Here is a 14091-nt window from a genome sequence, read left to right on the forward strand (position 1 = left end):
GAACCCGCATCCCCTGCATCGGCAGGCAGATTCTCAACCACTGCGCCACCAGGGAAGCCCTAGTCTTTATTTTTATTTTTTTGGCTACACTGCCCATGACATGTCGGGGATCTTAGTTCCCCGACCAGGGATGGAACCCTTCCCCCCTGCATTGGAAACAATGAGTCTTAACCACTGTACTGCCAGGGAAGTTCTAACAATATTCTTGTATTAGAGTGTCACTGGAGAGCTTGAGTGACAGGTGACAAGATTCATATTTTAGAAAGATCCCTGTGGCAACCCAGCATAAACTGAAGGAAGGGAAAACCAGGTAGGCTTTGCAGTCTTAACTGAGATATTTGAGTACTTTAATAGAGCAGACTAAACATTAACCGAATGTTAAAACCAATTGATTGTAGAGAGGAGTCTTCAAAACTAACTTCCTAGCTTTGGTTGCTGAGCGGGTAACAGTGCATTTACAAAGTTGGGGGACTAGGAGACGGTTGGGGGCGGGGAGTGAGAGCCTGTATTACGCTTTTCTGAACCCATAGCGAGGTTTGGTCAGTGCAAAGGCAGTCCTCAAGCCAAAGCTACATTGGAGGAGTTGAATGTTTCACAGAAATGAACTTAAAACGGCTAGCAGCTTGTCCTTTAGACTATTGAAACTGCCCCTCCACCAGCATGACACTGCCTTTACCGCTAGGAAACTGAGATGACCGGTATCATTCTTTACTCACAATCCGCAATTTCTTTGTGGTTTTGTGTAGATAGTACGTTATAAAGTGATATATTTTGTTTGAAATCCCAGCTTCCACTAGTTGTGGGATGATAGACACATCTAATGAGTCTACTGGTAAAATGCCCCAACCATTTTTTCTTTAAAGTACATTGTCTTCACCAATGAATTGTAAATTCCTGGGGATTTTCTGTCCTTTTTTTTTTTCTACTACAGTTCCTAGCATAGTAATTTACAATATTCAGTTCCTGAAATGACTGTTACAGCTCGGTGCTTTGAGTCCCTGGTTTTAATTCTTTGTTTTGTGGGCCACAAGATTTGTCCCAACTTAACAATTTCTTATAGTTCCTCACGGCTCAATTTTTAAGGTAGTTGCCTTAATGGCAAAGATCTACCTAGTCTCCGGGGTTAATGCAGTTGCAATTCTTACATTCATAGAAGTTAAGGGATGGGCTTGAATAGTAAAGAACACATTTGATTTTACAGAAAATGACTTTCATTAAGTGGGTCTAACACGATATTGTAAATCAACTAAAATTTTTTTTAAAAGTAGGTCTAGAATTGGTGACTCAGGATAAGTAAAAATGAAAATTACATTCCACTTACCTTTTATACAGAGAGCTAACCATAAAAGATTTTGCATGTGTCTAAGCACCTGGCACCTAGTAAGTGCCAGGTGAATAACTGAATTAAAAAGTGAAAAACTGCCTCAGTAAGGACACCGACGTATCAACATCCCATTACCAACAGCACCCACTAGTCTTCCCACAGCTCAGCTCACGTGGGCCGCCAAGTGGCTTTTATTGGCTGGTTTCGCGCGAAAGAGACGCGATGGACGTGATGCAACTCAGCGTCTTCCGCGGTGAACTTCTTATGGGTGACGCTAGCCAATCAAAAAGCACCTTTCCACCGCCAAGTCCCTCCACCTGCCTCGAGAGGCGAGGGGCGGGGCTGGCGCTGGGCGCGGAGGCGTCACGTACTCCATGGTAACGACGCTCGGCCTGAAGATGGCGGCCGAGACGGGTGGAAGAGCGGGCTCCTCAGCTTCAGGCCGGGGCCCGAGCCGGTGGCACTGGAGCGGTTCTTTATGGGTCCGAGGCGTTTTACTCCTGTTGGGCGGGCTCTGGGCAAGCGCTACATCTATTCCTGTCTCCTTGGGCAGTTCTTCTCCCTGCCGGCACCACGTCCCCTCTGAGTCTGAGGTAGGGCGACAGAGGGGCCCTGTGAGGGTAAAGTAATACGGGAGGCGATGGCATAGAGGATGGTGATTGGAACAAGCGGTACTGGAGGAGAAAGCGAGATTGGGCCAGAGACTGAACTCTTAGAGGGCTGGGACCTGGTATCAACTCCCTTCCTCCACCCAGCAAAGTGGCTCAGTTAGGCGCTCAGAACGTCATCAGGTCCTGCGCGGAGGGTTGTGCTTATCAGGTAGTCCTAGAGCAATCGTTTTCAAACTTGAACGGGCCGTCAGAATCACCTGAAAGACTTGTTCAAACACAGATTGCCGCTCCATTCCCTTCCTCTGCCCACTTCTGACTCATTAGATCTGGGATGGGGCCTCAGAATTTGCAGTTGAAGTTCCCAGATAGTTGATGATGCTGCTTGTCCAAGGACCTCACTTTGGGAACCACTGATCTAAAGGTTTGAGAAGAAATTGATAGGAGAGCTAGACAAAGGCATGGAGAGGATACTGGGGATTCTCTGGAGACAAAATTCAGGTTGATTTTCAAGTTACTTCATCACATTGCTTGCTTTACCCTGTTCTCCTGTCCTGGAAGTGCCTGCCTCCCTCCCATTACATTTTTATTCCTGTCTAAATTCTTTCATTCTGAGTTCCTTAACCTCAAGTCAGCCTGCTGAAACCACCCCCAGTAGAATGTTCTTTCCATTTCACAGTACGTCTTATCTGTACTCTCTTCTGGCACTTAACCAAGTATCGCTGTGTGGTGATGGTTTGTACCTTTGTAGTTAAATTGTAATTTTCCTTGGGATAAGGTTTGTGTCTTATACTTTAATTTCTCCACAGTACTTAAATCAGAGAAGGGCCCACAATAATCAGTATTCTTTGAGGAAAGAAGACACAGTACCTGGGTCAGGGCTGCATGTTGTGATTGATTTTATAATTTGTCTTATTACTTTAACAAGAAAGATTAATCTAGAAATTTTCAGGTCAGCCCAGAAATCTAAGACCATTCATTTTTGTGATAATTTCCAAAAATTTTTATGCATGCTGTTCATAACCATATATGCCAGAATACTAAGTTTGGGGTTTGTGGCTGTATTACAGCTTTTATCATGACACTGCATTCTGGCTGAATTATTTTATTTTATTTTATTTAGTCTCTTAGCAACTTGTAAGTTTATAATACAGTATTGTTGTCTATAATCACTATGTTGTACGTTAGATATCTGGGACTTATCTACTAGTTGCAAGTTTGTACCCTTAAACATCTCCTCAGCTCCCCCCACCCACCTAGTGAATTCTTTTTCTTTTTTCTTTTTGTGAATTCTTTTTAAAAGACATTCCCACAAAGCCCTGCACTTCTCCCTTTGAATTTAGATCAAAAGAAGAGAAAATAGTTCAGAGAACTGCAAAATCTCTGTACTAGAAGGAACCTTAATAGCTGTTTTCTTCTTGTGATTGTTGCCAGTGTACAAATCTCCTAGTAATATTTGAACATTTCCACAAATAGGGAAGTTATCTCCAAAGGCAGCCCCTTTGCTTTTTGGAGAGATCATTGTTCTTTCTATAGAGCTGAAAACACAGACGTTCCTGCTGGTCCAGTGGTTAAGACTCCGAGCTTCCACTGCAGGGGGCACGGGTTCAGTCCCTGGCGGGGAACTAAGATCCCGCATGCCGCATGACACGGCCAGATATGATAAAAATATAGAGCTGATAAGTCTTCCTGAAACTTCCATCCACTGTTTTTATTTATGGCTCTTGATTGAACAAACTAAATAGTGGTTGTGCTTCAGATATTCAAAGCAAGCTATTAAGTTCTTCTTGAGAGTTCATATTCCTAATAAATTTTACTAGTTATTCATAGAGTATGTAGTAGCAAGTCCTCCTAACCAATCTCTTTGCTTTAGCTTGGACACAAAGTATAAGCAAGTACTATTCATTGTACTACTAGTGACTGTACCTCTGTTAATTGCAACAGGAAATTACAGTAACTTTTTATTGGTAATGGTGAGGAACTATGAAACATTTTGACTCATATATCTTCTTCTCAACTAAAAACTCTACGTTTTGTTTTGTTTTTATTATGTAAATTAAAGCAAACCCCCAAACAGAATAGTATAATGAACTCCCATGACCCTTCACCCAGCTTCAGCACTTACCAGTATTCTCTTAATTCTGTTTCATATACTTCTACCCATTCCCCATCTTCCCACTGTTATTGTTACTTAAAAAAATTTTTTTGTAAGGTTTATATATACTGAAATGTAGCAAATGCAATCATGTATATTCATGTAAAACCCACAACTCTATCACAATATAGAACATTTTCAAGTCTCCAGAAAGTTCCTTCCTGTCCTGTGCCAGTCAGTCTCTCCCATCCACCCAAGGCTACTATTGTTCCTTTTTTCTTTTGGTATTAGATTTAGATTTCATATCAAATTAGTTTTGCTTATTCTAGAACTAAGCTTATATCAATGGAATTATATAATATGTAGTGTGATATGGTATATCACATTGGATTTTCCAATAGTAAATCAATCTTGCATTTTTGGAATAGACGCTACTTGGTTATTATGTATTATCCTTTTAATACACTTACGAATTCAATTTGCTCATAGATTAAGGACTTTTGCATCTATGTTTATGAATGATGTTGGTTTATAGTTTCCTTTCTTAGTGAAGTTTTTGTTAGTTTTTTTTGAATTTTTGAATTTTATTTTATTTATTTATTTATACAGCAGGTTCTTATTAGTTATCTAATAAGTTATTATTATTAGTTATCTAATAATATGGCTTGCAGGCTTCAGTAGTTGTGGCTCGTGGGCTCTAGAGCTCAGGCTCAGTAGTTGTGGCTCATGGGCTTAGTTGCTCTGCGGCATGTGGGATCTTCCCAGACCAGGGCTTGAACCCGTGTCCCCTGCATTGGCAGGCAGGTTCTTAACCACTGCGCCACCAGGGAAGTCCCTTTGTTAGCTTTTAATAGCAGAATTATACTGGTCTTACATAATGAGTTGGGAAATTCTATCATGTATTTTCTAAAAGAAAATTTCTTCCTTAAATGTCTGGTATAATTCATAACTGAAACTGTCTGGATCTAGTGTTTGCTTTGTAGAGAGTTGTTTTTTAAATACTTTTATTGAGCTATAATTTATATGCCATAAAATTCACCCACTTAAGTGTCCAATTAAGTGATTTTTATAAATTTACAAATCTACAGAACCATCACCACAGTCCAGTTTTAGAACATTTCCATCACCCCAGAAAGATCCCTTGTGCTCAGTTGCAGAAAACCCATGTTTTCACTCTGGCCCCAAGAAACCACTATGTAGGGATAGATAAATCCAGTTTCTCTCATACAAGTCTATTCATAGTATCCATTTGATCTTATGTCAGTCTTGGTAACTTGTGTTTTTGAAGGACTTTATTTCATCTGAATTGTTAAATGTATTGACATAAAGTTGTTCATAATAATTTATCCTTTTGTTGTCTGTAGAATCTAATGTGGTAATTTGGGTTTATTCTGTTTTATTGTAGTCCATTCTTTCTAAGGGCTTATTAAGTTTATTAATCATTTTATTTTATTTACAAATTTATTTATTTATTTATTTTTTACTGCATTGGGTCTTCGTTTCTGCACATGGGCTTTCTGTAGTTGCGGTGACCGGGGGCTACTCTTTGTTGCAGTGTGTGGGCTTCTCATTGCGGTGGCCTCTCTTATTGTGGAGCACGGGCTTGAGGCATGCGGGCTTCAGTAGTTGTGGCACGTGGGCTCAGTAGTTGTAGCTCATGGGCTTAGTTGCTCCGCGATATGTGGGATATTCCTGGACCAGGGCTCGAACCCGTGTCCTCTGCATTGGCAGGCAGATTCTTAACCACTGTGCACCACCAGAGAAGTCCCTATTAATCATTTTAAATAGCCAACTGTTAGCTTTGGTAGTTTTCTTTAATTATTGTTTTCTATTTCATTGTTTCCTGTTCTTTATTATTTTTCCTTTCTACTTACTGTGGATTTACTTTGCTCATATTGTTAGGTGGAAACTTAGATCATTGTTTGTTTTTGTTTGTTTTTGTTTGTCTTTTTTGTTTTTAATGTTTATTCATTTATTTGGTTGCACCAGATCTTTGTTGTGGCAGGCAGGCTCCTTAGTTGCGGCTCCCAGGCTCCTTAGTTGTGGCACGTGGGCTTCTTAGTTGCAGCTTGCAGGCTCCTTAGTTACGGCAGGTGAACTCTTAGTTGCGGCATGCATGTAGGATCTAGTTCCCCGACCAGGGATCGAACCTGGGCTCCCTGCATTGGGAGCATGGAGTCTTATCCACTGTGCCACCAGAGAAGTCCCAGATCATTGTTTTTTAGCCTTTTCTTTCTTCTCTACCATAAACATTTAATGACCTGTATTTCTCTCAAAGTACAACTGTAGCTACATTCCACAGGTTTTGGCACATTGTATTTTAATTATCACTTCATTCAAAGTGATAATTCATTTTTATTTTCCCTGGTAATTTTTTCTTTGATCCCTGGATTATTAAAAATGTTTAAAATATAATTTCTAAATATGTGGTCCTTTTCTAGATATCTTATAGTTATTGATTTCTAATTTAGAGGTACCTTCTGTAAGATTTCAGTTCTTTGAAATTTGAGATTGTTTTATTTATACCTCAGCATACGCTCTATCCTGCTAAACTTTTCTGTGTACTAGTAAAGAATATATATTCTATAGGTATTGAGTATAGCTTTCTATACATGTCAAAAAGGTGAGGCGATTGATGGTACACTTCAGATTTCTATATTCTTTTTTTATACAATTTTTAAAGGTTATATTCCATTTACAGTTATTACAAAATATTGGCTACAGATTTGTATATTCTTAAAATGTTTTGTCTAAGAGAGTCTTTAAAAATTTCTAAGATTATAAATGTCTTTTTTCTTCCTTTAGTTCTGTCAGCTTTTGCGTCATGGATTTTGAATCTATTGTTAGGTACATTCACAGTTGTAATTATGTATTTCTGAGGTATTAACCCCTTATTATTATAAAATATTACTCTTTATTTCTGGTGATACTCTCTGTCTTGAAGTCTGCTTTGTTGACATTAGTATAGCCATTTCACCTTGCTTACAATTAGAATTTTCCATCCTTTTATCGATACATTTCACTTGTCTGTGGGGTTCGTGCGCATGCTGCGTGTGTGTGTGTGTGTGTGTGTTTGCTTTAGGGATTACAATATGTATCTTTTGCTTATTACAAATATTTAATGTTAATATTGCCTTATCATACTGACTAGGACCTTCATTATAATATTGAATACAAGTGGTGAGAGTAGACATCTTTCCATTGTTCTTGATCTTAGGGGGAAAACATTCAGTCTTTCACTATTAAGAGTATTAGTTGCATGGAACACTACTCCGCTTTAAAAAAGGACAAAATTTTTCCATTATCAGCAACATGGAGGAACTTGGAGGGCATTATGCTAAGAGAAATAAGTCAGACAGAGAAAGGCAAATACTGTATGATATCACTTATATGTGGAATCTAAAAAATGCAACAAACTAGTGAATATAACAAAAAGGAAGCAGACTCACAGATACAGAGAACAAACTAGTGGTTACCAGTGAGGGGGGTGAGAGGGGAGAACTACAAACTACTGAGTATAAGATAGGCTTAAGGATGTATTGTACAACACAGGGACTATAGCCAATATTTTATAATAATTGTAAATTGAAAGTAACCTTTCAAAATTGTATTAAAATTTTTTTTTTCTTTTTTGCTGCGTTGGGTCTTCACTGCTGCGCGTGGGCTTTCTCTAGTTGCGGTGAGCAGGGACTACTCTTCGTTGCAGTATGCGGGCTTCTCATTGAGGTGACTTCTCTTGTTGTGGAGCATGGGCTCTAGTTGCACGGGCTTCAGTAGTTGTGGCACACGGGTCCTAGAGCACGCGGGCTTCAGTAGTTGCAGCGTGTGGGTTCAGTAGTTGCAGCACATGAGCTTCAGTAGTTGTGGCACGTGGGCTTAGTTGCTTCGCAGCATGTGGGATCTTCCTGGACCAGGGATCGAACCTGTGTCCCCTGTATTGGCAGGTGGATTCTTAACCACTGCGCCACAGGGAAGTCCCTATAAAAAATTTTAATGCAAAGAAAAGTATTAGTTTGTAGATTTTTGGTAGATGTGCTTTATCAGGTTAAGAAAATTACTTTTTGTTTCTAGTCTCCTGACAGTTTTTGTCATGAATGGGTGTTTAATTTTATTAAATGTCTTTTCTGTATCAATTGTTATAATCATGTAGCTTTTCTTCTTTATTCTTTTGATATTGTGAGTTACATTGATTGATTTTTTGAATGATGAACTAGGCTTGCATCCCCCTGAGATAAAACCCCACTTGATCATGATGTATTACCCTTTTTACATTTTGCTGGATTTCATTTGCTAGTGTTTTTTTGATGATTTTGCATATGTATTCATTAAGGATATTGGTTTGTAGTTGTTTTTTTTTTCCTTCTGTAGCTTTGTTGGGATTGGTATTAGGGTAATGCTGGCCTTATAGAATGAATTGGGAAATATTTCTTCCTCTTCTACTTTCAGAAAGAGTTTGTATACAAGCAGTATTGTTTCTTCCTTAAATGTTTAGTAGAATTCATGAATGGAGATATCTCAGCCTGGAATTTTCTTTATTGGGGTGTTATAAACTATGAACTTATTTTCTTTAATAGATATTGGACTATTGAGGTTATCTATTTCTTCTTGATTGTGTTTTGGTAAGTCATATCTTTCAAAGAATTTCATTTCATCAAAGTTGTCAAATTTATGGAAATACAGTTTTCTTAATGTTCCCATTTGATCTTTTAAATGTCTGTAAAGGGTTCTGAGTTACCAATTCTAATGTGTCAAGGGTTTTCCATACATCACCAAGCCACTCTCCAACATCAGGTGAGTGTCCCACAATTCAACTCAATTCTGACACTGTCTACCCAGAGATAGCATCAGATTCCACAGGTTAAGAGTTCAGACCTACAGCATTGCCCCTTCTCCCCCATTTGATCCAATGTAAGTCCAGGGGGTTACCTGTGCTTCTGACCAACCAGCTATCGGAAGTTCCAACAACCCCCTCTTTGGTTCTGATTAATTTGCTAAAGAGGCTCACAGAGCTCAGAGAAAATGTTTACTTACTAGATTACTGGTTTATTATAAGAGAATGTAGCTCAAGAACAGTCAGGTGGAAGAGATGTATAGGGCAACGTATGGAGAAAGGGCACAAAGCTTCTGTGCTTTCTGAACATGTCACTCTCCCAGAATCTCCATGTGTTCACCACCCTGGAAGCTCTCCAAACCCCATCATTTTGGGTTTTAGGTAGGCATTACATAGATATAATTGATTAAATCATTGGGCATTGGTGGTTGAACTTGATCTCCAGCCCCTCTCCTCTCCTCAGAGGTTAGAGGGGGTGGAAAGGACTGAAAGTTCCAATCTTTTATTCACATACTTGGCTCCACTGGTAACCAGTCTCCACCCTTAGGTGCTTCCAAAAGTTACCTCATTAACATGACAAAAGACACCTGATCACTTTTATCATTTAGGAAATTCCAGAGGTCTTAGGAAATTCCAAAAATGTGACAAAGACCAAATATATATATTTTTATTATAAATCACAATATCACAGTCTGTAAAGTCTATAGTGATATGCCCTGTTTCATTCTTGATATTGGTAATTGGTATCTGCTCTCTTAGTCTGCTTAGAGATATATCAATTGTATTGATCTTCTCAAAGAACCGCCACTGGGTTTCATTGATTTTTCTCTATCATTTTTCTGTTTTCCTTTTAATTGACTTCTGTTCTTTATTATTTACTTTCTTCTGCTTTCTTTGAGTTTAATTTGTCCTTCATTTTCTAAGTTCTTAAGATGGAAGCTTAGGTCATTAATTTGAGATTATTTTTTCTAATATAAGTATTTAAAGTTATAAATTTCTAAACACTAATTACATTACACAAATATTAATTGCTGGGCTTCTCTGGTGGCCCAGTGGTTGAGAATCTGTCTGCCAATGCAGGGGACACGGGTTCAATCCCTGGTCTGGGAAGATCCCACATGCCGCGGAGCAACTAAGCCCATGCGCCACAACTACTGAACCTGTGCTCTAGAGCCCATGAGCCACAACTACTGAGCCCTTGTGCCGCAACTACTGAAGCCCGCGTGCCTAGAGCCCATGCTCCACAATGAGAGAAGCCACAGCATTGAGAAGCCTGCACCGCAAAGAAGAGTCGCTCCTGCTCGCTGCAACTAGAGGAAGCTCGCGCGCAGCAACAAAGACCCAACACGGCCAAAAATAAATAAATAAATTTATTTTAAAAAATATTAATTGCTTATAATCTTAGCATCATTCAGTTAAAAATATTTTCTGATCTCCTTTGTGACTTCATCTTCAACCTAAGGGTAATTTAAAAGTTTGTTGTTCAGGAATTCCCTGGCGGTTATGGCTCTGAGTTTTCACTACAGGGGGCACAGTGAATCCCTTGTCAGGGAACTAAGGTCCCGAAGGCCTCATGGTGCGGCACAAAAAAAAAAAAAGTTTGATTTTCTAATATTTGGAGATTTCCCAGCTATCTTTACCTAATTGCATTTTAGTTTAATTTAGTTATGGATAGCAAACATCCTTTGTATGATTTCAGTTTTTTGTATTTCTTAAGGATTGTTTTATAGTAAAATATGTTTTATAGCCAAAAATCTAACCAGGTTAACGTTCTGTGTGTACTTGAGAAGATTGTACATTCTGCTGATGTTGGGGCAGGTGGTTCTATAAATGTCATTTAGGTCAAGTTAGTTATAGTGCTGCTCAGGTCTCCCATGTCCTTACTGATTTTCTGTCTACTTGTGTTGATTACTGAGATAGGAATGTTGAAGTCACCAGCTATAATTGTGGATTTGTTTACTTCTCCTTTCAGTTTTCAGTTTTTGCTTCACGTATTTTGCAGCTCTGCTGTTAGGTGTTTACACGTTTTACATTGTTATTTTTTTGTGAATTGACCCATTTAGCATTACATACTGCCCCTCTCTTTATTCCTGGTAATTAATACTCCTTGTTTTGAAATATACTTTGTCTAATACTAATATAGCCACTCTGGCTTTCTTTTGATTAGTGTTTACATGATGTGTGTTTTTCCATCCTTATACTCTCTATTTCTCTGTGTCTTTATCGTTAAAATGGGCTTCTTATACATAGCAAATAGTTGCATCTTGCTCTCTCTAGTCTGACAGTCTCTGCTTTCTAACAAGAATGTTCAGTCCTTTTACATTTAATGTTTACATTTAATGTGATTTTTGACATGGTTGAGTTTGGATTGGCAGTTTAGCTATTTTTTTCTCTTTGTTTCACTTGACTGTTTTGTGCCTTCTGTTTTTTAGTATTCTATCTTAATTCCTTTGTTTACTTTTTAGCTGTATCTCTTTGCTTTACTTTTTAAATTGAGGTGTAATTAACCAACAGTAAAATGCAATATATTTTTGAATGTTTGCTCTATTGATTATAATATGTATCTTGAATTTATGACATCTACTTAAAGTTTATAGTCATGTTAAATACGGGAACTTTTCAACAGTATAGTGTCACTATTTTCTTGTCCTCTTCCTATTACCATAATATATAATAACTCTACATATAACTCTCACAATTGCAATTTTATAATATTAGTTTTAAACAGTTAATGTCTCTAAAGAAATGAAAAGAAGAAAAGAAATATGTGTATAATTGTGTTGAAGGTCTCCAAACCACCCCAGGTTTGGTGATTTGCTGGAAGGACTCATAGGACTCAGCATATAGTTGTACTCACGGCTAAGATTTATTACAGTGAAAGGATACATATCAAGCACAATCAGTAAAAAGAAATGGCTCCCGGAGCAAAAACTGAAGGAAACCGGACACAAGCTTCTGATGAAATAAAATGTGTATTTTAAGGCAGGACAAGAAAATTTAAACATAAAGTTCTGTCTCTGTGTCCGTTTGGGCCTCCTCCCTCCCTCCTTGTGTGCATCTGAATTACACATTAACCAGACCTCCTCAAAGATGGGAATGCCTGCTGGATCATAAAGATCGATTTTTTTCCCCTTTTTTCTGGCACTAGCAATGTAATTTTTTAAAAGAATACCATTCTTTCCCAACTCTGTAGTGGGCCGTAGTGACTTACTGTTGTTCTCTTTGCCTTTGTACGTGCTTACCTGGACTATATATCTTTGGTGAACTTTATGTAAAATATCAGTATGTCACTTTGATGTATGATTCTTTGTCTTGAGAATGTATATGACTGTGCCTTTGACTTCTAACGGGCATAACAGTTCTCAGAACTTCTGAGAGTCTATCTCCCAGGTTATAATCCTCAGTTTGGCCCAAATTAAATACCCTTTTCTCTTCTTAACTTGATTGTTAGTTGAATTTTTGTTGACATTTCCAAGAATCCTCTCCTAGTGGAGTCACATAGGACATGCTTAATCCGTTTAGCAGTAACTTGTAAGAACAAGCACAAATTGTTGTCTACAGGGAAGCTCGTCTGAGTCTAGGAGTCCAGGGTTTTTATTGGAGACGGTTCATGTAGGCACAATTTCAGTCACTAACATTCCTGACTCTGAGAAGTAAACAGATGTTCAGCATAAACTGTATTATTTCTGTTAACAGTTTGGGCACAATGAGACTGCCTTATTGCTTAGGGAAGTTTTATGTCAGTGTAGGGACAGTTTACCATTCAAATTCTGGGACCAGTGAAAAGTCAAACTTGCAAGCAGGTCTTTCTAAAGATAGTAGTCTTAGGCCTGCTATGTTAACTGTTTTCTACACAATAGACTTTTGTATTTACTTATCTAACATTTCCACTTGTCCACATTCCTTCCTACAGATCTTGTATATAGTGAATGTGTTCCCTCAAAATTCAGAATGTTGAAAGGCTAACTCTCAATATAATGGTTAGGAGATGGGGTCTTTGGTAGATGATTAGGTCATGAGGGCAGAGCCCTTATGAATGAGATTAATACCCTTATGAAAGAGCTCCTTGCCCCTTCTGCCAGAGGATACAACCAGACTATGGCCTTAAGAAACAAGAAGTGAGCCTTCACCAGGCACCCAGTCTTCTGGCGCCTTGATCTTGGACTTGTCAGCCTCCAGAACTGTGAGAAGTAAATTTCTGTTGTTTGTTAGCCACCCAGTTTATGGTATTCTGTTATAGAAGCCTGAACTAAAACAAGATCCAAGTTACCCTCTAGTGTCATTTCCATTACCATGAAGAACTTCCTTTAGTGTTTCCTGTAGTGGAGGTCTGCTGGTGATGAATTCTCTCAATTTTTGTTTATCTGAAATATCTTTATTTCCTCTTCATTTTTGAAGGGTAGTTTCATTGGAGATACACTTCAGTATTGAATATCTTTCTTTTAGTGCTTTAACTATTTGTTCCATTGTCTTCTCATCTTCATTTTTTTAAATTAAAGACTATTATTTATTTATTTATTTTGGCTGTGTTGGGTCTTCGTTGCTGCACACGGGCTTTCTGTAGTTGTGGCGAGTGGGGGCTACTCTTCATTGAGGTGCGCAGGCTTCTCATTGTGGTGGCTTCTCTTGTCGTGGAGCAGGGGTTCTGGGCACATGGGCTTCAGTAGTTGTGGCATGTGGGTTCAGTAGTTGTGGCTTGCGGGCTCTAGAGTGCAAGCTCAGTAGTTGTGGCTCACGGACTTAGTTGCTCCGCAGCATGTGGAATCTTCCTGCACCAGGGCTCGAACCTGTGTCCCCTGCATTGGCAGGGAGATTCTTAACCACTGCACCACCAGGGAAGCCCTTAAAGACTATTTTTTAAAAGCAGTTTTAGAGTCACTGCAAAATTGTGAAGAAGGTACAGAGATTTCCCAAATACTCTGTTCCTCCTCACATGCATAGGCTCCCCTATTATCAACATCCCCAACCAGAGTGGTATGTTTGTCATAATTGATGAAACTATATTGACATATCATAGTCACCCAAAGTCCATAGTTTACATTAGGATTTACTCTTTGTGTTGTACATTCTATGTGTTTGGACAAATGTATAATACAAATGTATAACGACATGTAGCCATCATTACAGTATCATACAGATCCACTGCCCTCAAAATCCTCTGTGCTCTATTAATCCCTCACCCCTCTATCCCTGGCAAACAGTGATCTTTTTACTGTGTCCATAGTTTTGCCTT

General features: G+C 38.7%; 1 protein-coding gene across 1 annotated transcript in view; it reads left to right on the plus strand.

Annotated features, from left to right (window-relative positions):
- Positions 1–1698: 1698 nt before the first annotated feature.
- The window catches only part of LMLN (leishmanolysin like peptidase), a 68591-nt gene continuing 56198 nt past the window's right edge, over positions 1699–14091 (plus strand). The window contains exon 1 of the mRNA XM_060150432.1: positions 1699–1917. Within this exon, the coding sequence (XP_060006415.1) occupies positions 1699–1917 (219 nt within the window). The remainder of the gene's footprint in view (positions 1918–14091) is intronic.

Source organism: Lagenorhynchus albirostris, chromosome 5 (genome assembly GCF_949774975.1).
Source record: "Lagenorhynchus albirostris chromosome 5, mLagAlb1.1, whole genome shotgun sequence".
Lineage (NCBI taxonomy): Eukaryota > Metazoa > Chordata > Mammalia > Artiodactyla > Delphinidae > Lagenorhynchus > Lagenorhynchus albirostris.